The sequence below is a fragment of the Prosopis cineraria genome, unplaced genomic scaffold (genome assembly GCF_029017545.1).
Source record: "Prosopis cineraria cultivar Desert tree isolate PC_DT_omini unplaced genomic scaffold, ASM2901754v1 PC6, whole genome shotgun sequence".
Taxonomy (NCBI): Eukaryota; Viridiplantae; Streptophyta; class Magnoliopsida; order Fabales; family Fabaceae; genus Prosopis; species Prosopis cineraria.
In genome coordinates, this window is record NW_026555337.1 from 5,953,439 (window position 1) to 5,980,600 (window position 27,162).

Here is a 27,162-nt window from a genome sequence, read left to right on the forward strand (position 1 = left end):
AAGTCTCTATAAATTTACAGCCTGAATTACACATTGCTTATTTACAATCATAACCTGAATTTGGCATGCCTGCTAACTTCTGAAGTCATACTGTATTATTTCATCAACACTGTTAACTAAAAGTAAGCAACATCTCTGATAAGAGGTCCAGTTGCAACATGAGTTATTAATATTTTAAGTTGTATTCTGGTTTTCCTCAGTCAGACAAACGAACTTCAAGAATTTCTGATTCTGATGCAGATGGAAGCACATTGCGTAACTTCTCTATTTTTTCTTAAATGAGAAATCTAGTTCTGCTTCAGAAAACTCATGGTAATGAGCATTATCATGCTCTTCTAAATTAAACCCGTTTTTCAGGTGTATGATGTATTGGTCTGAGGCTCGACGCCGAAGTTGTTGGCCGGACAAGAGAGAGACAAAAACAAGTCAATGGCTTCAACTGCAAAATCATCTGAGGCAGGGTCGTACTTTGTTCCTAATATTATTGTGTCGTATAAATGGTGTTTTATCTGTATCTTAATCTTCCAGCTGTTCTGGTTAACATTCTGATTCTTATGTCATTCCAAAATACACTCTGTAGTGCTATTCAAGTGTGTTAATATATATAAATTGCTTTAGCAGTCAACCTAGCGATGAACAGAAGCAACGTGGTGTGAATGAATTGCAACACCAGTATTATGCTCAAGCCTCTCTTTCAAAGGTAAGGGCAATGTCAACAATCATGAGGCTTCGCATCACTCGTGGTTGGTCATTGGCGGCTCAGAATCGTTGATGATTATAGATCTACTGTTTCTTTTATCAACAATACTACAATTGAAAACTGGTTAAATAATTTAAACTATCTAAAATGAAAATAAATAATTTAAAAATAATAAAATGTTTACTTTTGGACACTACCATATTATATAAATAGAGCAGCACAGTCCATAAAAATGGCGGGTGGTATGTTTGCTTTTCAACTCTGCCTATGAAATATTTCAGGTGAATTTGACAGATCCACCAACTGTTGAGCAAACATGTCAACATTCCTTCATCTTTTTTGGTTCGAGACATCGTTACTTCATCTTAAAGGAAGGCATTTCTGTAGTTTCATTTTTATTGGAGAACTCGAACAAAATTTCTATGTTCATGGACCACGGATGTTGGATGAGTTATGAGTACCGTCTGTACATTGCTTCACGAGAAAGATAAATATGGCGATTGGTATCTTTCACATCCCAAGTTCACAAATTGAGTCTGTGAGCTGGTGGTGTAGCGGCCAAGATACAGTTAGACAAGAAATGTGCAGAGTGAATACGAGCTTAATATATAAAATATAGTTGAGGGGTAAATTTGTTCGGAGTCATAAGAATAAATAATATAGAAAACCAGTAAGATTTGATGTGGCTAATTATATTTTCTCGATACTATTCTTAGAGTATAAACGACGCAGAATGATGTGGGTATGATCAACGAACAAAGCCTCGTGGCGGTCTCTTACGATGCATGTATATAACCGCGTTTGAATATTCAAGTCTCTCCCACCCTCATCGTCGTTCGTCAAATGCTGAGAGTTTCGATCCGAACTCGACGTTATCAGTTTCCAGAAAATCCTCACTCTCTCTCCCCACACATCTATAGGCCACTCAGAAAGAGAGATTTGGATTTCAGAAATGGCGTCCTTCGACTCGTTCGGTAACGACGGAGACGATCACCCACATCAGTCGCCGCCAGTGCAACCCTTTGACGATGATGGTTATTCGGGCTTCGACCCGGGCCTCTCGTCTCAGCCTTACGAATCCACGTATGCTGCTTCTGACGTTTTCAGCGAACCCCCACCTGCGAGCGATTTTGGCCCCTCCGCCGACCTCCACCGCCACCTCAGCATGGACGACGTCAACTATGGTGAGAACGTACACTCTGCAAATGAAGGCGGGTTTGGGATTTCGACGCCCAACCCTGATTATGCGTCGCCATTTGAACCGTCCGGGCTTGAGACGAATGGTCCGGGAAATGTGTATGAAAATGGCAGCGATAAAATCTTCACTTCCGATGGCCCTTTACTCCCGGACCCGGGCCAAATGCAGGAGGAAGGTTTTGCAAGACGCGAATGGCGACGGTGGGATTTCATGGATCTCATCATTGATCGTATTTACTTTCTTTTATCTCTTTCAATTCTTGTTATGCTGGATAATGAACAGGTTTTCAAAAGCTCACGGAATACGGAAGATTTCATATTGCTTCTGTGTTTTCTTTTAGTCACAAAGAAAGCCACAAAGGAAAATCGTTTTATCACATACCGTTGTCATTCTCATTCATGTTGGATTTACGTTAATAAAGGTTTTTTAAGCGAGATCTGTTATAATTTGCTTCCCCTTTAACAGGCATCTTATAGGTTGATAAACAGAACCTAACCTGTAGTTTTGTAATCCGGGTCAGATGTAAATGTCATAATGGGTTGAATGGGGTTGAATTGAAAGGCGTTAACATAAATGATGGGCTGTTCTCTTGAAAAAAAAAAAATTATAATAACGTTTGGGCTGTTCTGTGGGTTGTAAACCAGGAGCTCTGCGCCCAGGATAGTGTCTTTGGGTTCTGGGACAAGGCAGTTTACGTTTAGAAGAATATTTTGAAGATTTAGTGATATTGTTTGTAGCATAGTTCTTGCTTTCAGTAGGTGGCCCCTTGTGCTGTAGGAAAGTAGTTGTTTAAGTGCTAATATTTGACTGTGAGGAGTTTCGGAATGCTGGCTAGAACTTGATCTCTATGGTAATGAATATAGGATAATTGTCATACGCTCCTTTTCTCTTCACATTTTATCTTACGTCAAGGGATTGGCTTTTCTGACTGTACAATGCAGTGAAAATGCATTATATCTTGACGAAAAGGAGAAGAGAGAAAAAGAAATGCGGAATCAGATTATTAAAGAAGCTGATGAATATAAGCAATCTTTCCATGAGAAAAGGAGACTCAATTGCGAGACAAACAAAGCCAACAACAGGGAAAGAGAGAAGGTAGAATTAGTGAAGTTGATTCTTAATTCCTGCATCTTCACTAGTTGCCTTTGTTTTTTCCATTTCTTCTACTCCACAGCATTAGTTCATTGCGCCTTGCCTTGCTCTTGTGCAAAATAACGACAATGAGTATGTGTGCAGTTATACTTGGCCAACCAAGAGAAATTTCACAAAGAAGCTCACAAACATTACTGGAAAGCGATAGCAGAAATCATTCCTCGTGAGGTCCCCAATATTGAGAAGAGAAGATGTAAAAAAGAATCTGAGAGTAATAAGCCTTCGGTTGTTGTGATTCAGGGACCAAAGCCTGGCAAACCTACTGATCTTTCAAGAATGCGCCAAATGATTTCCAAACTTAAACAGAACCCTCCTCCTCACATGATGCCTCCCCCACCCAAAGAGGGCAAGGATGGTAAAGATGCAAAAGATTCTAAAGAAGGCAGAGACGCTAAAGCTGTCAAAGATCGAAATGATAAAAAAGAAACAAAGGAAGGTAAAAGCTCAACTCCAACTGCATCTGAGGCTGCTGTAGAAAATAAACCTGCTTCTCCTGCAAAAAATGGGTCTGCAAATGGTGCACCTAATGTGCTTAAAGAAGATGTTCCTGCTGTACTTGAGGGCGACCAAATCATCATTGGTTCTGAACCGGAAGGGGCTCAGTGATGAACAACTCGATTTTTGTTAGTAATTCCTTTTTTACACACACATATATATACAAATTTTTTTTTATTCGCTAAATTCTGTGCTAATGTTAATTGAGAATAAGCACATAGCCATTTGCATATTCTTCAAGCTTTGCAGCATTGCATGTAAAGAGCATAATTCCAATCTATGGTCGGAGATTCATAGGCTTTAGATGCAATTTTGTTTTTTCTGTCTTCTTTCTTTGACATTTATAAGCAAAGTAATCTTTTTCTTCACTTTCCCTTGTTTGCGTATAGCATCCCCCTTCCTTTAGCTAGAAGGTCCTTGAATCAAATGCTTTTGTTATTTGACAAGGTTTTGTGTCTTAATTGTTTGCATAACAAAACATAAAAAATATATAAAAGGTTAAAACCAATTACTAGAATCACATTTAAGATTTTTCTATTGAAAGTATGGGTTCGAACAATTCCACGGTTATATAATGTCTATTATATACTTGCAGATTTAGTTCAAATGTTAGAAAGAGTATCCGATGGACAAACAGGCAATCCTAAATTAAGACTTCATAACAAACTAGTTATGTATGGAAAAACCATTTGGTGTAGATTATAGGTGATCGCTGAATTTGTTTACTCATCAGGCTTCTTTCTTCCCTCTTCAGGATTTTTTTGGCATTTTCTTAGGATATATTCAGTATCAGGGTGGTTCTTAATTTTTAGCACAAGTCTGTGAAAAGAATTTAAGCAGAAAGTGCCATGTGGTTCAACTGATGGAGTTTCTTTTCCTGAAACTACACACTTACTACTAAACTCTGCCTTAATCATGAAGGAGGAGGGTCTAAGGATGTAAACTATAGAAAGTGGACATGATAAGAAAAACTAATCAGCTCAAGTAATGTAAACTATAGAAAGTGGACAAGTTAAGAAAAATTAATCAGCTCAAGCAACAAAAATGGATTCCGAGAAGGTTAAGCAAAAGAGATCAACTTTTGTTCGGAAGGTATACCCCTTTTCACAACCCCCCCCCCAAAAAAAAAAAAAAAACCACTGGAGCTGAATCCGTGTTTCATAAAATTATAGAAATGCTTGGTGAATCTGAGTTTGGATTTCTTACTCATAAGAAAACATACGAGTAAGCTTGTTTTTCTGTTTACTGATTCAAGAGTCATACTTGACTTTCCATCTTAGGAATCAGACTCCTGAATTTTCTATTGCTGAAACTGCTTTCCTTCAAATGTCTGTCCAAATTGCCAGTTTGCTGGAGCAACGTTGTAAGATGTGAGTGTTCTTCCACCAATGATTGTAACCTCAAAGGACAGAGGCTGTCGTTGAAGATTGACATTGCAATGCCAGTTTTGTCCCCAATTCCTGGCCATTGGTATCCACCCTGTTCTTGATCCTTTCACCTTTACAGCAACCACTTCACCATCCAACCCTACATTGGTAATCAGGACTTGGTAGAAATGAGAACTACCTGTCATTGTAAATTTTAGGCCACCACTTCTTTGACACTTCACTCTGCACACAACATTGACAGAACAAGTCATCCCTCAAACCCAGCAGGTTTCTCAAACAATAAGAAAATTATTGTCAGCAATCTTCCTTACTGAATCGCTTTTCTTTTTGGGTTTACCTTCTATACTGAATCGGCACTATGTCAGCTTTTCTCTTGGCAATCTCAGCAAATGCTGCTTCTGACATCTCAAAATGCTCCTTTGGAAAATTGCACCAGCCACCATAATCTGCTGAAAGTCCATAGTTTGGAGGGCAGAAATCTGTGGCCGTAAGAATTACAGATGGGCTTCCTATCAAGCACCACAAGATGTGGTCTACACATCTGATCTCATAGCAAGCTCCACAGGTACTCCCTCTGTTGAACAAGATGGTGCTCAACCCAGCACTATATCTCCCATAGCTAGCCTTGTGAAGGTCTCCATACCCACAGGCTCCTTCTGCAATCCAAGCACTAGTACATTTTCAAAACAGGGTTTTGATTTTACAGATGATAAGACTAGAAAGAGCAAGAAAACTTGGAAGAACCTGTAATGAGCGACCCATCTTTGTCTTTGGAGTATGTTGCAGTAGCAGACTTCCATTCTCCGTCCTTATTAGCTGAAATCTTCCATGAATGTAGCAAAATCAAGTAGAATAGTGTAGATTGAAGAGTACCCATCTGAGACAGTAGGACTATGAATCTGATTATCACTTTAAAATGGAAATCCTCAAACTCTAATTGTGTTCTGCTTTTGTTTCATGTGGGGCCGAAAGTGGACCAAACAGTGAAGAAAAGCGTGTTTTTTCCCGGCTGCAAATTATGTTGATCTTGATAAAGATAGAAGCTTTGACATTTTTCATCTGTGAAGAGATTAGATTCAACCGTGGGACATTCTGCGAGGCCGAGATGTAAGGCCATTTGTTGCTTATTCCGAGGCCGCTAGCTCCCTCGTTGTCTTTCGTACTTTTTCTTCGTTCTCACTACTTTTCAGGCGGGGAATTTTGTTGGGAGAGTTACTGTCATTAACACAACATTCTCAAATATCTTACAAGTTTTTGCATAATATGGGCAAATTGACCATAACACTATACTAAAATATATATATATATATATATATTTAAAATGTTACAAGTTCAAAAACATTTTTCATTATATTACAAATGAGAAATTGACTTAAATCAAAATAAATTTTAAAATTTATTTTTCTTGACACTTTGTATTAAAATCAGTTTATCTCTGGCCGCTTTCAATATAACCATGTAAAATGAAATAAAAAATTGTTTAAGAGCTTTGTTGTTGTCTTCTTCTTCTTCTTCTTTTTTGGCACAAAACACTTGGTATTCTAAATCTGTCTCACTCACCCTTCAAGACTTCCCATCGCACATTTTGCACTATCAAATGAAAGTAATATTTAACATTTTCAAAATATATTCAAAACCTATAATTATTAAAACATAAATACTTCAATTAATTAGGAGTGCAAAATGAGTGACCTAAAAGTCAAGAAGAGGGTTCATGAAAACTAAGTGAAAGTTGAGGTGAAAGTTAATTCCATATTAATAAAAAAAAAATTAGGTATTTGGATCAAGCCAATTCGGGTTTGCTCTTATTTAGGTGATCCAAATAAACCAGAAGTTAAAAAAAAAAAATCTAAACTCTCAATTTCAAGATTTTTCAAGCTAATTCAGGTTAGCTTGAATTACCATCTATAGTTCATAATACTTGATGCTCTCCAGCAAAAAAAAAAAAAACAAGATGACAAAGTTCTTGAACAATTTTTTTTTTTTTACATGGTTGTATTGAAATAGATTTGACAAAAATCAAATTTAGTACAAAGTGTCGGGAAAAAAAATTTTAAAACTTGATTTGATAGAAATTAAGTTTTCATTTGTAATATAATAGAAAATATTTTTGAACTTGTAACATTTGAAAAAAAATTTTGTATACTACCATCGTCAATTTACCTATAATACGAGCGTAAAAATATCAAATTAATAACTCAATATATTGGCGACTAGCAATAATTATCAACTTGATATATATAAGTTGTTAGTAGACAATGTGTGAGATCCAAGAATGTGTATGTGTGTATATATATATATATATATATTTAAAAAAATTATTTTCAATATCTATATTTTGCTCGAGTTTTTATATATATTTTTGTATTTTTTTATGTTTTAAGTCTCTACACTTTCCTCCATCAATAACGTTAGTTCCTACATTTTTAAGACATTGATGTGATACAAATAATATTAATAATGCTGACATATTAATTAACACCATTAATTTTGTATTTACATGTCAAACTAATGTTGATATGAAATTTTTAATAAGCAATTTTTTATAAAACAAGTCTCAATGGAATTTGACCGTTTTGCTAATCATTTAAAAAGTTTGGGTTAGCCTTTTTATTTCATTTAATATAACTTTTTTTAATTTTTTTATTAAATAATTTTATGTTAGTATTATTTTGACACGTAAATATAAAATTAATAATATTAATTGATATATCAGTATGATTAACAATATTTATATCACGTCAATGTCTTTTTAAAAATATAAAGACTAATTTTATAGATGGAAGAAAGTGTAGAAATAAAAAAAATTAAAAATAAAGTGTATAGACATTTATCTAGACAAAAACAAATTGCAAGGATCAAGGGAATTATTCTACCAATATTTTTAACCGACCAAAGGGAGGGTTAGGACTTAGGAGCATGGAATTGTTTGGATGTATTCGAGGGGGAAGGGTTTGCGGCTTCGTCCTTGTGGCGGACACAGAAAGCGGAAAGCTGCACTTTATTAATCATTTTGTTTCACAGGACATGCGGGGTTTTGAGGACTAGGCTTCTTTGTTAGTGTGCTTTTTTTTTTTTGGATTTCTTGGCACTTAAGATTACTAATCAGCATGTTGGTTTAGCTTTTCCAGAATCATAAAATTCTAATCTCTATTTGTTTATGTAATCAAGCCCAGTTATTGAACGTAGAAGCAAGCATATAAACAGAAATTTTGGATGCAACGCAGGACATGAAGGGCGGCACTTTCATATCCGTTTTAGTATAACGAAACAGGGAAAAAATAAAGGAAAATAGCAGCCAAAAATCTCAATACCAAATTAATATTCCCACCGTTTAATAATTAAGATATTTTTTAAAGAGTTAAATGTTTAAAATTATAAGATATTTTTAATTTTTTGATGTGTAATCATTATTTCTTTTTTCAAAAGTATCTCTATTGATAAAGACTTTATATTTATTATAAGAGATTTAATAGAGATAAATATGAAAAGATAAGGTTAGTTTGAAAGTAGGTAATTATTTTATTGGGAGGTGAGATTCGGTTAAAAATACTTTATATTTTTTGAATGAAGGGAGTATTAGTTAAGGATCAATTGACTTTAAGATCATGCTACAATCCCTTAGTCTTTAACTAATATTAATTTATTAGGTCAAAAGATTAAATTGCTCTTAAAGTAATAAAAAAAAACCCTCCCCCACTATCGCCAAAGCCCCTACCACCGGCAAAGTTACCTACAGTTGATCGTTGGAGAATAATTAGTTTAGGTGGCTAAAGGATAATTTGATCTCATGATCCCTTGCCTACCTAAAAAGTCCTTTAATTATATATGGCAATATATATATATATATATATATAAGTAGCAAATCAAACTTATAGCCACTTCCATGTTATCACATAACGGCGTGTTATTAATTCTTGCACGACACTTATTATTTTATTAATATTATTTATTAATCTGATATGAATAATTATAAATTAGGAACTTTAAAACTTCATATATTTTATTTGTTAGAAATTTGAATGTATTATTGTTAATTACAAATAACTTGCTGTCAAAGTCCAGAAGAATACTCATTGATGAAGGACTCACACGTATAATTAAGTATATTCTATAAGTTTTTAAAACTTGTTAAAATTTGAATAGATTGTTATTAATTTTAAATAAATTGTTGTGAAAATCGAAATCTACACTTGTTAATGAAGGACTAATACTTTTATAAATTAAACCTATCTTATTCGTTTTTCTTATTTGTTAGAAGCATGAATGGACTATTGTTAATTTAAAATGAGAAGGTGTTAAAACTTAAATGGATACTTATTGATAAAAGATTAACATCTACAATAATTATGCCTATCCTATCAATTTTTCTAACTTGTTAAAGTCTGAATGGACTATTGTTAATTTAAAATGATTTGTTGTTTATACAATTGTCCTATTAGACCTATACTTGTAATCATTAATATTAAGTATCCATTTACGTTTTGATAATAATTAATCCAAAATTAACAATTGCTTATTTAGGCTTTCATTAACAAGTATTTGTTTGGATTTTAACAATAAGCCATTCTAAATTAACAACAGTCCATTCGGACTTTAATGAGTTATAAAAACATATAAGATAAGTATATAATTGTACGTATTAGTATTTTATCAACAAGTATCTATTTGAATTTTAGCAGAAACTCATTTTAAATTAACAGTAATTTATTCAAGTTTTAACAAGTTAGAAAAATGAATAAAATGTGCTTAATTGTACAATTATTATTCCTTTATCAACAAGTATACATTTAGGTTTTTCACAATAATTCATTCAAAATTAACAATAATTTATTCAGGTTTAAGAAAGTAGGAAAAATTGATAGGATGAATTTAATTGTATATGTTAATCTTTTATCAACAAGTACTTGATTGAGGCTTAACAACAACCTATTCATGATTAATAACAACATATTCAATTTTTTAACAAATAAAATGCATAAAATTTCAAAATTTTTAATTTATAATTGTTCATGTCAAATTTACAAGTAAGATTATTAAAATAATAAGTGCTATTTAGAAATTAACAATACATTATTATGTTAAAATATAGAAGTGGTTAGCGGCTTTTTAAGTGGTTAAAGAATCATGGGATTAAACCCTACTTTAACCACCTAAATCAATTATTATTGCATAAAAATGTTGCTGATGCCAGAGCTTTAGTCACCTATAGTCGATGACCCCTCTACTAATAGGGGGTTAGGTGGCAATGACAACGGGGGTGAATTTTTTTTACTTTAAGAGTAATTTGATTTTTTGACCTAATAAATTAATATCAATTAAGGATAAAAAGGTTGTAATGTAATTTTAAAGTCAATTGATTATTGATTGATATTAATTTTGAATTGTGGTCCTTGGCTGTTATTTTCTCAAAAATAAATAGAAAAAGTGATTTTGCGAGTTCGAGATATCTGGTATCTTTTTTTTTCGAAAAAATATTTTTTAGTGACCACGCAGTCCGCGGGTTTATTATTTTATATAATTTGTTATTTTATTTTATTTTTTCTTTATGATAAATTTACAGGTTCTGATTGTATCTCAATTCAAGGATTTTTTTTAAAGCATATTTATGTTCTGATTGTATTATAATTATACCTTGCAATGGGGTGTCAATTTTTAATAATAAAAAAGAAAAATATTGAAAAAAAATAAAATAGCACAAAACTTAACGTTATCGTACTGGAATAGTGTTAGGCATTCTAATTTTATAATATGATAATATTGATTTTTCTCAAAGCAATATTTGTTCTCCACGTGGATTCGAATTTTTGCATGGATTTCATATACCATGCCATCCATGTTCTATTTAATGAAAACACAACATATCATATGATTGTAAATATAAATTAATTTTAAAAGACAAGAAATTAAAGAGAAATTCTATTTCAAAAATAAAGCCAATAAAAATAATGACAAATAATATTTTATTTAATTTAACAGGAACATCAACAACCAGCCATATTTTTATTAAACATAGTATGGATGACTTATTGTGTTAAGTTCATGCAAGAATTTTTCACCAAATATATTATCATACTTATTTTTGCTAAATTCTGCAGACCCCCCGGGCAAAAAAGAAGAAAGAAAGTACTGCTATTATGCTTAATAAAACTGAAAAAAATGTACATGTAAACTGCTTTAATGCCAAACATAGGATGATGATAATCTTTCATCATAGTCATTGGGCCAAACTGTTTCTTAAGCCTGACGCCCTTGATTTAAAGCCACTAAGCAAGAGAGTAAATTGATAAAAAAAAAAAAAACAGAGAGAGAGAGAGAGAGAGAGAAAATTACGCAACAAGGCTTTTACAATGAAGTTACAAAATCAGTCACTCGGGCCAATAATATAGGCCAATCCCACAAACCACCAAAACCCCAAATGATCTTAACCATCCCAAACAAAGATAAGTTATGATTACAAGTTTTACATCTCGCAAAATTTTTAAAATGCCATTCGACGCAAAACCAGCTGCTTTCTTTTTCTGTGTCAAAGAATCAGCCATAGTATTTTTCCAGGCACGAACCGTCTGCACAATCACCCATATTTTCTCCAGGTGAACCCAAGATAGGTCTACTTTATACTTCTACCTAGAGGGATCGAGACATCAAGACTTGGGAGACTTGTAATATGATAACAAGCATCTCAAGAAGCATGCACATCACACGTGTGGTTATCACAGTCATAGCATTCCTGTGTCCACCACTCACCATCTACCAACCTTCTTGATGATGGTTTAATTTCAACTGCTCTGAACCCCCAAGCATCATATGCTTACCCCATACCTCATTAAATTGCACATATCATTTAACTCTATTGCTTGATTGATAAATAACAATCAGTGAAACTGGTCACTTAATAACTTCCTCTGTTGGCTTTGTTACGTTGTTAAGAAGTCACAAGCATAAATAATTGCAGGGTTAACTGTATATGATGGTTAGTTAAGCTTATTTGAAGCTTCTTTCTCAACACTCTTCGATTAAAAAGAAGGGATTCCAGTTTAAGGAAAACAATTAAAGCAAACAATAATCAGTAAGCAAAGACCCACTATGCAGGGCTTGTCCCTTCATCATCAAGACAGTCCATGACACACATTAAAAGCTTCAACTTTCATTAATTAGGACCAGAAGTACAACTGCACACACACATGCACTACTACACAGCTCTCTCTCCTCTTTGGAGAGGGCTACATCTGAAAAGGTAAGTACACAAGCAGCAGAAGGGTAAAAGAGAAACAAGAAAAAGCAGATACACCAGCGGAAGCGCTGTCACACTAGTGCACTTCCACAGCAACTTTTCCTGACAAAAATAATTGATAGAAGAAGAGAAACTCTTTGATTTGCTTATTATTCCCTTGAGGAAGGAGCTTATTGAGTGCTGTTAATGGTGGAAGAAGTTGAGACGAGATGTGTAAGTGGCTCTTGGAGCCCAGTTGCTAGGGATAACATCTCTGGCAGATAGTGTTTTCCCAGTGGATGTGCTTAGTTTCACAGATAATGGTCCCTTCAAAGGCCCTCCAATAATATTCCAATTCGCACCCCATAGATGATTCATCTGAAGCCACTCACTAGACCCTGCCTGCCAATTCCAATATTCCAAACAAGCAAACAATCAGTCTCATTATTTAATATGAAACCAGCAATACTTGGTTTTGGTCACAGGTATAAATATCCAGGACCCACCAAACACAAATTATATATATATATATATTGATCCCATGATCACATGCATGCTTTGAGTTCATTAGATATGCAGGAAAAACAGGGCATGTTTCTTCAAAAAGAGAAATTTTACTTACCGTTTTAAATGAAAGACAGATAGGCATTCTTTTTTGTAATATTTACATGTAATGTTCAACTATCTTCTGTATTTGCCTAATTTTTATTTTTATCTTTGGAAAGATGGAATGGAAGTGGAGGGCAGTGCATGTGATGTAAGGGGACAAGTCCACGATAGTTGGAATTGTTTAATCGCAACATGCATTATAAGATAACCAGCCATGTTCATTTAGCCTTTTTAGTGGATAGAATATATGAGTGGCCATAATGCTTTTGTGCACGTTCAGGCAAGTTTCTGAGTCAAATCTGCAAACACTTCTCAAGCAGTTTCTTGAAGATGGAATATTCTATGCGTTTGTGCACTTTAGTTTAAGAGATAAAGTGCTCATTCTGGTTATGAAAATACCCACACACACACACACACACAAAAGAGAAAGAAAAGAGAAGAAACGTTGTCACTTTCTTATCTGTCATGTTAGACATCAAGTTTCGGCTGTAATGGCATCTGATTCTCTCTGAGACATGCAGCTGAAGTTCTTTTCTTTACTCTGAGTGATTTTGGATTTTGAAAAGAAATACAAACTAAAGACCAAAGAAAAATTTGCGTAAGTGATGAAGAAGATTATGAAGATTCTCACTTCTTGAATATGCAAAAAGCCAATGTCTCCATCTCCATCCTCAAACTCTACCAAAAGAGATAGCCAAAATGGTGTGGATCCTTCATTAACATGGAAGGCAATGTTTCTACCAGGATATTTACACGGTGTTCTGAAATTAAAAATGAAAAAAAAGAATCCATTAATATCTTGATAACAGAAACAGAAAAGGGCAATAAAAATAGAGATACACTGTATTCCCTATAAAAAGAAAGCAGGCTTCCCATAAAGTCTAGAAAATGTGCCCTATAGTCAAGTAGCTCTCTTAAAACTCGGGTAAATTAGTGATAAAATATAAAGTATATACATATAAAATTGACTAACTCAAGTGATACAGAGATGTTACATAAGAATTAAGAACTAAAGTACAAACTTTTTAAGATTACAGAACATGTCTTAAATGGCAAGGAACAAGCATCAAATTGTTGACTAACTCAAGTGATACAGAGATGTTACATAAGAATTAAGAACTAAAGTACAAACTTTTAAAGATTACAGAACATGTCTTAAATGGCAAGGAACAAGCATCAAATTGTTGGCTAAGTAAATAAAAGAAACTGGTAACGAAATATTAATATACCTTCGGTAAACGACTGGGATTTGACCACGGTCTCGGAGCAGAGAGTTCTCGCCAGCCAGAGCCATGCGGCCAAATGCTGCGCCACTGAGGTCAAAGTGGGTCCGGTCGGAGGGGCAGCCAGGGCACTCGTCGGTGATTATCACCGTCACGGCTCGCTTGGAGCATATGCTCTTGTCCAAGCATTTCACCTTGTAGCAGGCTCCACAGCCTTCTCCGGTCATGAACAGCACGGGACCCACAGCCCCAACTCGCGCCTTCATCGGCTTCACGTCGACCAACGACCCGTATCCACACGCCCCGCCTTCACAATCACAAACACACATTCAAGTCCAACCCGCTGAGTCAACTCAAGAAAAACCATTAATATGAAACTAAATGACAAAGTTCGAAATGAAGGGACTTACCGTTACTTCCGTCTCCTTCGGGGTCGCCGTACCAGGTGGCAGTGCCCGGGTACCAATGCGGGTCTAAAACCCGGTGCTGAAGCTGCCCCTGAGCCGCGTATACCAGCAAAACATGAATCAGCAATGAGATGAAAATCACGTCGGAGCTGCTGTGGCGCTGCATTGTGTAATGGGGCGGACTGGGGTGGCGCGCCACCACAGTTTCAGAGCTCGGGTGAACGCAGAATACGAGAAAGAAGAAGAAGGGCAGTTGGGTGGTTGCCGACAGTTTGATGGCGGCAGAGACGCTTGTTGCTGTTTTAGACCGTTAAGGGGGTTTCGGGGTATCATATATAATGCGAAGCAGGGTCCCTAGGTGGATACTTCTTATGACACCTTCATCCATCGGTTTTTGGATTATTTACAGAAAATACCACTACGTTGGGCCCCTCCAGTAGTTAAGGCGTTAATTTCGCATGTGCGCGAGTGTGTGCTTTGTACGTCTGAGGTAGAAGGGTGTGTTTGTCAATTCAGGCTGGTGAGAATCTCTCCTACCGTTATTCTCATTTTTTAATGGAACGGTCGAATCCCCAGAAATAAATAAACAAATGAAACGCTCCTGGAAATCGACGTCGATTCACACTCCTTCATATGAAAAAATGTACTACTTCATTATGTTGACTTGTTTGTTTCCTTCAATTTTTTTTTTCATCGGTATCAATATATATATATATGTATGTATTAGCAAATTATAACAAGTCATTTGATGTATGAAAGAATGTATATAGTTTTTGTGTAAAAAGAATATGTATTATCCCACAATTTTGTATATTAATTCGTTGCTCCTTATCTTTAGAGATGACATACATTTTCCTTCTCTTGATTTTTTTGCTATACTTTTGTTCGAAGGGGCCAATGGGGCAAAACCATGATAGCTTTTCATTTTTGACATATACATGTGCTTTTTATTAATCAATCAATTTTGGTTCAATAATTAAGAATATGACAAAAACACATGAGACTTGGGAGATTTTCTTGCATATAAAAAAGAGGCACGCAGACGCATCAAGTGAGTTGATTCAGACGTCTATAATTGAGAAAATTACGGACGAGTTTGTGAATTATTGGGTATAGTGGCCCTATCTATCTATCTATCGATCACGCAGGCGCTCACAGTTATATTTTTATTGTATTTATGCATAATGGTTGGTGGGCTATGTATCCATATTATAGACACAAAATCAAATTCGCATTATGTGAGCCTTTATTATTATGTTATATGTAAAATGTACGCGCCACTATGCGAACTAGAGTGGCATTAATGGAGTAAATTTAGCATGGTCAAATTTTGGTGCTTCTGTAGTGTACGGTCATTCGCTGCTCAATCTGATAGTTTCTTATTAATCAAATATGCTTTAGAAGGAGAGAAGACGGAGGTAGATTGGTGAGTTGGAAATGAAATTCTTATTGTATGTTTGGTTAGAGGGGAAGGGAAGTGATTTTGCTTTCCACTCTTCACTGGGTTGAAAGAAATGGAGAGACGAATTCTAACCAAACATACAATAAAAGAAAATCCGCAGTACGTTTGTCACACATCCAAGGCCTACGAGCTATGTAGCAAAGTCACTATTGTTAATGTTGTCATGGAAATTGTAAAACAAGTACTACTTAGTATAAAATTCTAAGACGTGATTTTCTCTTAAGTTTCAAAAGAATTATATTCGTTTTGAGTTTTCTGCAAGCTTCCACTAAACGGATGAGACAATTAAGTGGCCGGCAGACAACTTTTCTCTGGACTTCACCAGTAATTCTTCTTCTAATTCATATTTTATTTCCAATTAGCAGCAACGTATTGGTCTTAATTGAATATACATTTTTTCTACATTATGATTAAATAACACTCCCACCGACACAAACACGTCTTAATTAACTCACCATCCCGATTATATATATCGTTGCTTGGATTCCTTGATTATCGGAGTGAGTTGATAAGCAAATCTGGTGTGTAGAAGCACACAGCTTCTGAAAATGTAGCATCAAAGTAAGCGAAACTGCGAAACTTGATGGGGAAAAAGATTTTGTTTGACTGCAACATGTGCTTTTGAGCCAGGCGCGCGCGCGCGCACAATCTCGTCGCTTTTGTATGATTTTCCCGCTTAACTGTCCATGGTGGACAACATGGAAGCTTTCACACTTGTATGCAATTCTTGAGGTTCACATAGTTCAATGTGATCTTCATGTTTTATTCCCAATACTCGTGAAACAGAACGGCATGCCAAAGCAGTATTACTGTAAAAAAATTGAAGTGGTACTTAAAGCAGCTTTTAAGGCATGTAATTGTGAATCCGCTCCGGAGATGTTATTAGAAATAGATAAATTGCATTAACTGTAAATTTCTTGGTGCTCTCATATAGATTCAATTCAGATATCCCCTCTGTTGTGTGTCCCTTCAATTTCCTCATCACAGTATTGCCTGATATAAAGATACTTATGATGCTTGATATTTGTTTCAAAGTTGAATCTTGCTTTTAATAAAGTTAAGTTGAAAAGAAAACGCCAGATTGTATAAGCTTCCCTAGTCATCTTCCTTCGCTATCACAAAGGAAGCTTTCAATTGACTTTACGGGTTGTCCAGACCACATTCTGAGTTTTCGCTTCTGAGCTGGTTAGCCTTAATTGCATCGAGGCATAATTCCTATCACTTTTTCGAAAATGAAACAAACATCTGTAAGGTGATTCACTAGCTCGAGTACTCACATGGGTGCTGCGGGCATATATCATGCCCTTAACTCTCTAGTCATAATGAAAACATGGAATTGCGAACAAGTTATTCAAAGAATATTTGTTCACGTGTAGGTCTGACATCCAGCTACTAGCTATATTGCTTTCAGCAGAAGGTGCAGGGAGATTTTAAGAGGTTCGGGACTTTATTCACAACAAGACACGGATCAATACAATGCAACAAAGAGAATGAAAAAGCCACGAGTATGGTGTATGAAATTTGTAATTAATAGTTTGGTTTCTCCAATCAATTCAGTAGCTATTCCATTTCCAGTTGATGATCTGAAAGAGACTTGGTTTGCCTTCCTGCAACAAACTCCAAATGCTGGGGGTCCAACTGAACAAGATTACGACAACTCAAGAAAGAAGGAAACAGTCAAATAAGGGAACTGCAGTAAACACCAAATGGTCTAATCTGCCAGCCAATGAGTAGAATTCAACTGAGTAGAGTTGCATATAATTTTCATTTCTGTTCATTGGACCTTTTTTTTTTTTCCTGGGCCGGGGGGGGGGGTATTGGATCGTCATGAAAATATGCTTCATCAGCAAGATCTATAAATTCCCGCAAATAACATGTAAAAACCCGCAGTAGCAAATACTTTATGTGCACACTAGCTCCTGGGTGTTCTAATTTCTCCAGTCTTCAGAAAGTTATTTGTACAATATTTTAACTTAACAAACAATATAATAACAACAACAATAACCATCCTCGTAATTCCTATATTATTTAGGACAAAAGCAACAGAAATTTCAATTTTTTTTTACAGGTTATATTGTCACATCTATAAGTAAGTTTCTAGTCTTTTAAGAAGTTGAGTTTCCCACGCACTAAGTAGCAACTTCAAGATACAATCAGATTATGAAATCTTTTTCAAACTTCTAGTAATTTATCTATTGATCCAGACTCAGAGACAAGTGGCGCCAAGTTAAATCTAATATAAACAAATCTTTCTTAACATATCTAATATGAAGGAAGAATTGGTGAACCTTGAAAAATCAATGATGGTCAATCAAGAGACTAAAATTAATTTTACCTTGTCACTAATCTTTACATTCTTCCCATCATCTCTTTGCTCCATATCCAGGATCAACAACAACATATGGAGGTGGATAGGAAGGATTGTTCAGGAGTGGAGCTCTTTCTGGAGCATATTCATCATCACTGTCATAATACTGATGAGGTCCAAGAGCTCTGAGTATCATTGCCAGTAATAAAGAGAGCCCCTGCGTGCAGAAGGCACAGGCAGCTATCTATTGTTAGATTGATCATCATCAAAATAATAGTGGTGGTGGTGGTGGTAGTAAGAATAATAATAATTCTCAAGTTTTAAAGTTGATCATACACAAAAGTAACCAAGTACACAATGAAATATACTAGAGCTGGCCATGAACAGCACTGACAATGATACAGATCACAGAAATGTGAGACATGATGTTATTTTCCATTTGTTTTAGTAATAATGAACCCACTTCAGTTTCTTAATCATGAATACATGAATCCAAGTAACTAAAAACTAAGCAGAACAAAACAAGCACAATAAAAGATAAGCATAACTTCTGTAAGGAACAATAGAACAGTGGGATTTCAATTTTCTAATTTTAAAGACATGCAAAATCAACTCTATCTTAAATGACAAAGTATTTACCCAACAATTTTAAGCCCCTGCTAGTTGAATGAGCATATATTATATAGTAACCAAGTTGACTACAAAGTTAAGATTCCGCAATAGAGATTCACTGAAGTGTCACAATCTAAAGGCAAGAGAGTGAGCAAAACAAGGAGAGAGATATATACCTGTACAATAACAATTGACAGGCCTATCCATTTGCACATTTCAAAGTCTGACCTAACAAAATTCTTGAACCGATCAAAATTTCCCATGGGATCCTTTGGAAAGTCCTGTTTTCAATTTTGAAGTCAAAAGAGATCACAACACAGGAAGGGCAAAAAAAAAAGAGATCATAACACAGCATAAATCAACTAATACAGCCACGGAATAAGAACTAATACAAAACTACTGAAATAACAAAACATGCTATCAAGAAATGTTTGTGTCATGACAAACCTTCTCCCAGTCCCGGTTTAGAAGTACATCAACGGTTACTGCAGCCTCTAGCATGAGGAGCATGAGGATGAACAAGATATACTGTTATAAGTTAAGATGAAGAGGAAAGTAACAGCATCATGTGCTCATTCTGAGTCAAAAGTTAACAAGACTACTGATAAAAAATATTCCTGCTTGTAACTAAACAAAGTGTTGCTTAGTAATTTTCTTCTTTACTAAAAAGTTCCCTAGGTATTTGCTACCAAGTTGTCTATAAAAAACAAAATATACAAACTTTTTCTGAAGCAATCAATCATATCGTGGAGAGCTTAAAACAATACACACGTCTTACACATTTATTGGAGAATCAAATAGTATATGTCTAAAATACAGCACCTATGTTCTGCCTTATACATTTATAAACTCAGCATCACCTTCTCTAAAATTTCAAGTATCCAAGATGTGAAATGTTGGAACGCATCATAAACCATAAAGGTGATATCAACAGAAAAGTTGATATTTGACAGGGAAAGGTAAGGGAACAATTATGAGTTGATATTTGACAACAACCATTTTATCCTCCACGGCTACACCTCATCTGTTTTGTTTAAGAACTCAATAGAAAAGGTGATCGAACAGAGACCAAGAGCTTTTATCCCAAAATAGTAGAAGCGTTTGCGGGGAAAAAAAAAAAGACGTAATGACAAGAAAGAAAAACATACTGAAATTTTTATTTTGGTGGACAAGCCCAAGCTCTAAAGCAATTTTTAAAGTAGGGATGCTGAAAGTAGCAGTCACATCTTTGACTAATAATTTCCCGAAAAGGATACCAAGTAAAGGCAACATCCATTAGCAGTTTCAGCAGCAACATGACCACTGCAAGTGATCACACAGAAAGCAACTCCAAGGCCAAGGAAGGTGTAAATGAACCTGATTGAAAAGAGTATTTCATTCATGATGAGTCAATAGGAACTAGAAATCTAATATTCATACCCCATCCAGTCCCAGTATTCCTATTCAACCAAATAAGCTTATTGGCAACCACCGCAAAATTATTAGTTCTCTGACATCCCGTTACCACCGGGAAGTGAATAAAAAAGCGAATATGGGATTCAAGTTGATCAATAGTTGCTTTAACGAGCGAAATGTTGAGGAAAATAATTTATATGAATTAATTAAATCAGAATTTTTATTTTCTAATTTTTCTGCCTCGAACATCATTAAGGTCCAAGGATGGAAATTTCTTTTATTTCCCCCGATTACCAATCATTTGACCAAACAGTGGTAATATATGAATGAGGCCTAAACTTTCTCTTTACACCGCTAGAAGAACCTTGAACAAGAAAAAAATGAGACGAAAAAGACGAAATTCCTACCAGGGAGAAGGGTAATCAGAATCTCCACCAAAGGGAAGCTCGCCTGTCTCTCTCTGCCAATACCTAATCATCCATACAGCATAAAGAATCATGGCTAACCCAGCCATTCCAATGACCGAGTTGACCAGCTTCAATAACGATTGAATGCAGCTCCTCACCATACTCGCCATTTTCTTCCCGAAATTCAATTCGTCAGAATCAGCAAAGAACCTTGGCTTCCCAGCTTGAAAAATAATTTAACAAAAAAACAATTAAAGAAACCCTTAATCAAATCCAGGGCCCGTTGCGTAACATAAAATGCGAAAGAGGTTTTGACCTTTTTTGCAATTCCATCAACCAACAAAGGTCCGAAATGTAGTCCTTTCTCCCTCGTTTCGAATTATAGAGTATTTTTTAAAATATTTTTTACCTTAAAATATAAAATAAATAAATTAAAATTTTATTAAATATATTAATTTTAATATTATCCTTTTTTTTATAATTAATATTTATCTTTTTTTAATATATTAAATAATCAATATTTTTAAAAAAATTTATTTTTATTTTTTTAAAATAAAATTATTAAATATATTTAATAAAATTCATCATGTGAGTTTTTATTTAAAAATTTGAGATTTTTCTTTTTTAATAACATCTCAAAAGAAATATGAAATAAATATCTGACATCTTAGATACAGAATCAACCAAGTTGCTGTGGTGTAGTGGTTATCACGTTAGTCTTACACACTAAAGGTCCCCAGTTCGATCCTGGGCAGCAACAGCCATTCTATTTTTGAAACCTTTTTATCATTATAGATTGTATAGATTGTTCCGCCGGGACGCTCAAGCAAAGGAATCATAGTGTGAAGTACGAACAAACGAAGGCATGGTTCCCGACCCTAGAAGTGAGAAGTTTGTTTTTCACATGTTCTCACAACAATCCACGTTTAAAAAACTGGGGAAGAAAATTTTTCTTCAACATTGACCTTAAAATCCTCAAAAATTCTTCATACAGAAAATTACGACAGAGCTAGCATAAACTAGTTCCAGTACATTAAAAAGTGCTTATTTAGCCAGTGCATTAATTGGCGTCCAAATCTAAGTACATTCTATAGGCGCTTCGATCGGAGGAGTAGTATCCTTCGATCAAAGCGTCAACCTGGAAGCCTAGCCTCCTGTAAAGTGTCAAGGCTGGAGTCCTCGTGGGATCAACATGGAGCAATATGCGTGAGACTTTCCTTGTTCTGCATTTCTGAATTGCCGCCTTTAGCAGAGTCTCACCATGGCCTTGCCTCCTCCATTGCTCCTTCACTAGTAAAACCACAATATGTAATACCCAGGTTAGGAAACTGTGGGGATAAGGCCGGTTGAATTGAATCTCTATCGTTACAAATAACATAAAAAATCCAAGAAAGCAAGATAACTTCAATCTAAAGATTCAATCCTTTTTTACTGTGTATTTTCATCAAACAGCTTATGGGCGTGACCCAAGTTGAAGCAACAGTACAGGACCCAACATGAAAAGTAGGAAACTCAATTTAGATGCAAAATTCCAAATAAATTATAGGACGAGGAAGTTGAAACCTGCGAGCTTTGTGATAGAGGCGTACAAGGAAGAAGGCCAAGAATACATGGCATAGCCTACAACTTCGCCATCTACGTCAAGATAAAGCAATCCAGAGTTCTTCTTTCTCAGTTCTTGGTCAAAGAATGTAGCGAGTGATTCGTGTTTTGGAAATATCTCTCTCTCCAATTTCACAATCTCTGCCACTATCATATCCCAGTCGCCGGAGTTTCTATGAAGCTCTACAATGGCACCTGTCGCCATGAATAGTTCACACACTTGATGACAGCTCGTTGGTGAGTTTTTTTTTTTTTCCCCACAGAACAAGCATTTTAAGCCTTCTCCACCGAGTATTATGAGCTAAAAAGTTCAAGGCTTCCACTTTGATAAAATTAATTGAATAATTGAATTAAATGTATGTAATATATAATTTTTTAGAAGAGGTAATAAATATAAAAGACGAATAATTACTCCTCCCCTATGCCGCTGCTGCAGAAGCCCCTGCAAAAACAAATGCCATCGTTAAAATGGTGTAACCGTTGAGAATCTCTCTACTTCTTGATTGTCTTGGACATGGATTCTCTCCATCGTCACCAACCTCCGAGAAATTTCAGATCCCCCCTCTGCCGGCCTACCTGAAGAGGAGCGATTCGAAGAGAAAGAAAGGTTCTCGGATTACTTTGGTATTGGTTTCGATGGTTAGCCTCGCTTCCTTTTTCATCCTGAACGGAATGATTTGGCGTGTGGGTCCCATCGATTGCGTCTCCTCTCTAATCCTTTCCTTCCGCTCCAATTTAAGCATATCAAACTCGGAATCCTTCAGTTATTTCTTCTTCTTTGCCTCTACTGCCCTCTACACAAAGGGCAGTGTTTCCTGTCTTTGAAACAAAAAAGGGGAAGATGTCATCGGTGAAATGGCCGCCTTTATATTCTTCACCGCCGTCTTCAGAGAGCACTAAATTCGGCAGGCAATTCACTAAACCGCTTCACTGCTCTCTGTTAGCCTCTAATCGGCTCACTTGTTCATTACAAATCAGACGCAGTGCCACTCTCGGCTATCGCCCATCTTTCAAAATCTTCTGCGAAAGGAGTAAAACCACTCCAGGGAATCGACTTTATCAGGTAAATAAATATATTGAAAAAGAAAAAAAGAAAGAAAGTCTAGCTTGTTATTTCGTCAGACTCTTCATTCGGTGCTGCTCCAATTCGGATGTGATGCATTTTGGTATTACTTGGGATTATCATGTGTAGACTTGCCAAAATGCCTCGGCTATGTTGAAACGCGTTAGATAGTTATGATTTGCTGTGGGGCCTGTGTTATTTCATATTGTGAATTTGTGATAGGGATTCTCAGTATTGCAAGGGGACAGTCCATGGGAGGGTGGAAACCTATGGAGCACTCTTGCTTTCTACATATTCAACCTGCATATTCCTTTGAGTTTTGGAGGGTTATCTGTGGTTGCCCAGATAATAGGGAAGAATCGTCTTGTTCCACAAACTGAGGTTAGTTTTTCTGTCTGTTGCTTTCCTGGCTACTGATCAGCAATTGTTTCCGTAATGTATATTGAGAAAGAAGAAATCAATGAAAAATGAGATGTTATCAACTTTTTTCTATATTTTCTTCTAATCACGCAACGCGAGTGTTAATACTCACTGTTCTACTATTGTTTGGGTTACTTCATTCGTTTCTTGATTTGAAAGTATTATATTCCGTTTATGTTGCTAAGAGTTTGAATTCACAACTACGCATAGATAGGGCCATAACCAGTTATTTGATTGATTTTTCTCTGCTCAACTTCTTACCGTGTGTTGTAGCATAGTATAGGAATCATTAAATTGTTAAACCAGTCTAATTTAATTCTCTCTCTGGTACTATTTATAGGGCAGAGAGAGAAAAAAATTTTTTATCCTTTTTATAAGTCATGTCATTCCCTACCTAGTGAGATAAGGCTTATTGTTATTGTTGTTATTGTAAATCACGTCATTACACTTTCATGACAAATTTTTTTTTATCCTCTATTGAATGTTAGAGAGAGAAAATTGTTATTGAAGTATGAGTATTTAATAAGGGTAAAGTTAAGAACTTATTAAATTTTAAGACAGAGTTAGTGAGTTTTAATATTTTCTTTAGTATTGGTGAAACCTGTTGAAAGTGCCTTATAAATAGGACCAAATGAGTAAATTACTTTGTTTATGACTAGTTTAATCATGATTCGACTACATTTTTTATCATTTAATTCTTGAACCAGTGTCTTGATCGGGTCGACTCATTTTTTAAGTATTCAATGCAATTTCTGTTCATTGTTCTATGCAAAATACTAGAAATGGTTCAATCTTGATATATTTAGCTTCAAAATCTGAACGTTAATTTTGATATGAAATATCTGAATCATACCTTAAACAGATATTCTAAGGCTCCTTTAAATTCACGGATGCAGATCTTGGCAATTCTTTTCATTCAACTTCTCGAGCTTAATGGAGCATTGCTTTTACTGAAGTACACAGCTAAGCCACAGTATAAGTTTTCAAGTTTCTTCAAAAATAACGGATCACTTGGAACCAGAAGCTGGGTTTTGGCATCAGCAGTGGGATTCGGAGTTCTTGTCCTCCTGCTTTTTCTAACATCACTGGTTGCTAGCAGGTTATTTGGCTCTAAGGTTAGTCGTCGTCTTTTGCTTTGCAGAGTCAATTACTAATTATCTTCCACATTTGTTAACTATCCTCCTGTCATCTCTATGACATCACAAATGTCAGAGTTGAACCATGTAACATAAATATTTATAATCTTCTATTTCTATTTGTTGTGAATGACTGAAAGCCTTGTTTCTGAGTTCTGAATATTGAACAAGTGTCTAGGTGATGACACGTGACAGGATCCCTTGCCTTTTCTGAGTTGCTAATTCTTGAAGATTCTCATGCATTCACATAATATTAAATATTTCATTTCAGGTTGGGTTCAGAGGTATCAAATAGTTGTATTTTGCTTGTTCAAGAATTATTACAACATAGTGTACGAAAACATTCTGATTGTATACTATCTGCTTGACACCACAGTGTGTGAAATTTCTGGTCATCACTGATACATTCTTCAGAAGTTTCCTTATAATTCTTCTTTGAAGTTATGAGATTTTTTTTTTTTTTGTGATTTTCTGGACTTCAACTTCCACCACGTACATGCAGCCTGTCAACAACTCCATACTGAAGGATATCCTCTTAAGCAGTGCCATATCCAGAGTGACCTGTGTCATTGTTTACTGTATTGTGTGTCCCCTTCTGGAAGAAGTTATTTATAGAGGCTTTCTGCTAACGTCACTTTCCTCCAACATGGAATGGCTACAAGCAGTTGCTGTAAGCGCAGCAATATTCAGTGCAGTTCATTTCTCTGGTGAGAGCTTTCTGCAGTTGTTCATCATTGGTTGTGTCCTTGGTTGCTCCTATTGCTGGACTGGAAATCTAAAGTCTTCCCTCCTTATACATTCTTTGTACAATGCTCTCACCTTAATAATATCCTATTTGTATTAAACTCCAGATCTCATTGTTCTCATTTTTTGTTGTTTTCAATTCAAAATGATAAAGATTGCTACATTGTCTTACCAATTACCATGATTGTTTCCTTTGTTCAACTTTCCACCTAACTGTTACTTTTTTGAACTAATGATTGTTTTATAAGGCTTGCATTTGAACTAATACCCTCCCCTTAATCAACGTATAGTTTAAAGCTTATAATAATTGTCGTCACGGAAATTAGAATAAGTCCATAATTTTATATTGGTAAATAACTAAGTCATGGATGATAATGTTTCTAAAAATTGCATTTTATGATTTGGCGTGGATAAAATATATTTGGGGTCGGCATTTTATCTTAAAGAATGGACAAAAACAACTTTTACGAATTACCAATCAGGAACTATGCTTATCCTACTGTTAAGGTAAAGCTTCCTCGCACCCCCTTGCTCATCTCTCAATATTTTTTGCTCATTGTTACCATGAAAGTTATGAATTTAGTTAACTAGTCACTTCTTGACTTCTGATCAACCACTCCTTCTTTGTAAGAAGGTGGTGGATGATGAGAGGTTGTTGACACAATTTTCACTTAGCTTGTACTCTCTATTTGGAGTAATTTATCATCTTTTTCGACCCAAAACAAAAAAACAATCAAAGTGAATGATTATTAGACTTTTCTTTTACACTTTATAAATATTATAATATTTAAATTATGTGAATATTCATAACTTCCAAAAATGAAACTTTTGGTATTCTATCTCATATTAAATATCTTTATATCCCATAATTATCAAAGCGAAGAATTTTAGAACCTGTTTGGTCATCTATTTTATAAATAGTTTTTTATTTTTTAGAAAAAAATATGTTTGAAAATATATTTTCAAAAAGCGTTTTGAAGAACAAAAAAGCAAAATATTATCCTGAATAATAGAAAAATAAAAATATTTTTAAGTGTTTTGGGATTTTTATTCCAATGAATAAGGTAAAATGAGAAAAACATATATTTTTATTATTTTTTATTCTTAAAACATATTTTACAAAATACTAATTCCTAAAATAATAAAACAAAGACAATTTCAAACAAGTCCTTAGTATTTATTTTCTATAATTTTTAATTGTACAATGTTATTGTTTAATTTTTCCCCTTCATATACCTATAAATTTTAAGTTTGTCTTTAGTGTTGGTGTTATTTTTGAGAAGTTATTGCTGCTGTTATTTAAATTAGGGAAAATTAATTCAGAGACCCTCATAGTTTTTTCGAATTTTTAATCAGGTCCCTAAACTTTTTTTTATTTTTGTCAGATCCTTTATGTTTACTCCATTTGAGGCGTTAAATGTTAATCCCAAAAGAATAAAACTGTTTAGTATGAATTAACGGGCTCTAACCAGCGTGCATAAACTATGATTCATCATCGTTTTGTTGGGGGTGGAAGTTGAAAAGTAAAGGATTTTGCCGATCTGTGTGGGTGGAAATCGAAATTAAAGGATTTAATAACTGATCCGCCGTGTCTGCAGCGGTGGAAGTCGAACAAACGGGTAGGAGGA

The 27,162-nt window shown here is 35.0% G+C and overlaps 6 protein-coding genes and 1 non-coding gene across 12 annotated transcripts; 3 read left to right on the plus strand and 4 right to left on the minus strand.

Moving 5' to 3' along the window:
* Positions 1 to 1,025: 1,025 nt before the first annotated feature.
* On the plus strand, positions 1,026 to 6,164 carry LOC129312993 (clathrin light chain 1-like). 2 transcript variants are annotated; one of them, XM_054955803.1, is made up of 4 exons: positions 1,026 to 2,098; positions 2,840 to 2,993; positions 3,135 to 3,673; positions 5,906 to 6,164. In XM_054955803.1, exons 1-3 carry the CDS (start codon positions 1,653 to 1,655, stop codon positions 3,654 to 3,656), a joined length of 1,122 nt encoding a protein of 373 aa, XP_054811778.1. In that variant the 5' UTR covers positions 1,026 to 1,652; the 3' UTR covers positions 3,657 to 3,673; positions 5,906 to 6,164. The 2 variants fall into 2 exon arrangements, with proteins under 2 accessions (XP_054811778.1, XP_054811777.1); XM_054955802.1 differs by lacking the exon at positions 5,906 to 6,164 and having other exon boundaries at positions 1,345 to 2,098; positions 3,135 to 3,913.
* LOC129312994 (expansin-A20) lies at positions 4,508 to 5,923 on the minus strand. Its single transcript, XM_054955804.1, has 3 exons — positions 5,678 to 5,923; positions 5,271 to 5,589; positions 4,508 to 5,155 (listed from the first exon to the last, which is right to left on the minus strand). Exons 1-3 carry the CDS (start codon positions 5,808 to 5,810, stop codon positions 4,846 to 4,848), a joined length of 762 nt encoding a protein of 253 aa, XP_054811779.1. The 5' UTR covers positions 5,811 to 5,923; the 3' UTR covers positions 4,508 to 4,845.
* Positions 6,165 to 12,058: 5,894 nt separating the features above from the next.
* On the minus strand, positions 12,059 to 14,692 carry LOC129313615 (expansin-B3-like). Its single transcript, XM_054956880.1, has 4 exons — positions 14,389 to 14,692; positions 13,985 to 14,285; positions 13,387 to 13,516; positions 12,059 to 12,548 (listed from the first exon to the last, which is right to left on the minus strand). The coding sequence occupies exons 1-4, from the start codon at positions 14,549 to 14,551 to the stop codon at positions 12,351 to 12,353; spliced, it is 792 nt and encodes a 263-aa protein (XP_054812855.1). The 5' UTR covers positions 14,552 to 14,692; the 3' UTR covers positions 12,059 to 12,350.
* A 2,425-nt stretch (positions 14,693 to 17,117) lies between these two features.
* LOC129313616 (tetraspanin-19) lies at positions 17,118 to 20,915 on the minus strand. 3 transcript variants are annotated; one of them, XM_054956883.1, is made up of 6 exons: positions 20,570 to 20,915; positions 20,024 to 20,123; positions 19,215 to 19,295; positions 18,944 to 19,048; positions 18,183 to 18,372; positions 17,118 to 17,473 (listed from the first exon to the last, which is right to left on the minus strand). In XM_054956883.1, exons 1-5 carry the CDS (start codon positions 20,737 to 20,739, stop codon positions 18,211 to 18,213), a joined length of 618 nt encoding a protein of 205 aa, XP_054812858.1. In that variant the 5' UTR covers positions 20,740 to 20,915; the 3' UTR covers positions 17,118 to 17,473; positions 18,183 to 18,210. The 3 variants fall into 3 exon arrangements, with proteins under 3 accessions (XP_054812858.1, XP_054812856.1, XP_054812857.1); XM_054956881.1 differs by having other exon boundaries at positions 17,118 to 17,485; XM_054956882.1 differs by having other exon boundaries at positions 17,118 to 17,504.
* Positions 20,916 to 21,256: 341 nt separating this feature from the next.
* Positions 21,257 to 21,329, plus strand: TRNAV-UAC (transfer RNA valine (anticodon UAC)). The gene has a single exon. It is a non-coding gene; the product is annotated as a tRNA-Val (tRNA).
* Positions 21,330 to 21,494: 165 nt separating this feature from the next.
* On the minus strand, positions 21,495 to 22,376 carry LOC129314651 (uncharacterized). Its single transcript, XM_054958141.1, has 2 exons — positions 22,133 to 22,376; positions 21,495 to 21,859 (listed from the first exon to the last, which is right to left on the minus strand). Exons 1-2 carry the CDS (start codon positions 22,374 to 22,376, stop codon positions 21,630 to 21,632), a joined length of 474 nt encoding a protein of 157 aa, XP_054814116.1. The 3' UTR covers positions 21,495 to 21,629.
* A 636-nt stretch (positions 22,377 to 23,012) lies between these two features.
* On the plus strand, positions 23,013 to 25,709 carry LOC129314650 (uncharacterized). Of its 3 annotated transcripts, none has more exons than XM_054958137.1 (4): positions 23,013 to 23,234; positions 23,457 to 23,615; positions 24,551 to 24,769; positions 25,293 to 25,709. In XM_054958137.1, the coding sequence occupies exons 1-4, from the start codon at positions 23,013 to 23,015 to the stop codon at positions 25,632 to 25,634; spliced, it is 942 nt and encodes a 313-aa protein (XP_054814112.1). In that variant the 3' UTR covers positions 25,635 to 25,709. The 3 variants fall into 3 exon arrangements, with proteins under 3 accessions (XP_054814112.1, XP_054814113.1, XP_054814114.1); XM_054958138.1 differs by having other exon boundaries at positions 25,062 to 25,432; XM_054958139.1 differs by lacking the exon at positions 25,293 to 25,709 and adding an exon at positions 24,962 to 24,997.
* Positions 25,710 to 27,162: the final 1,453 nt, after the last annotated feature.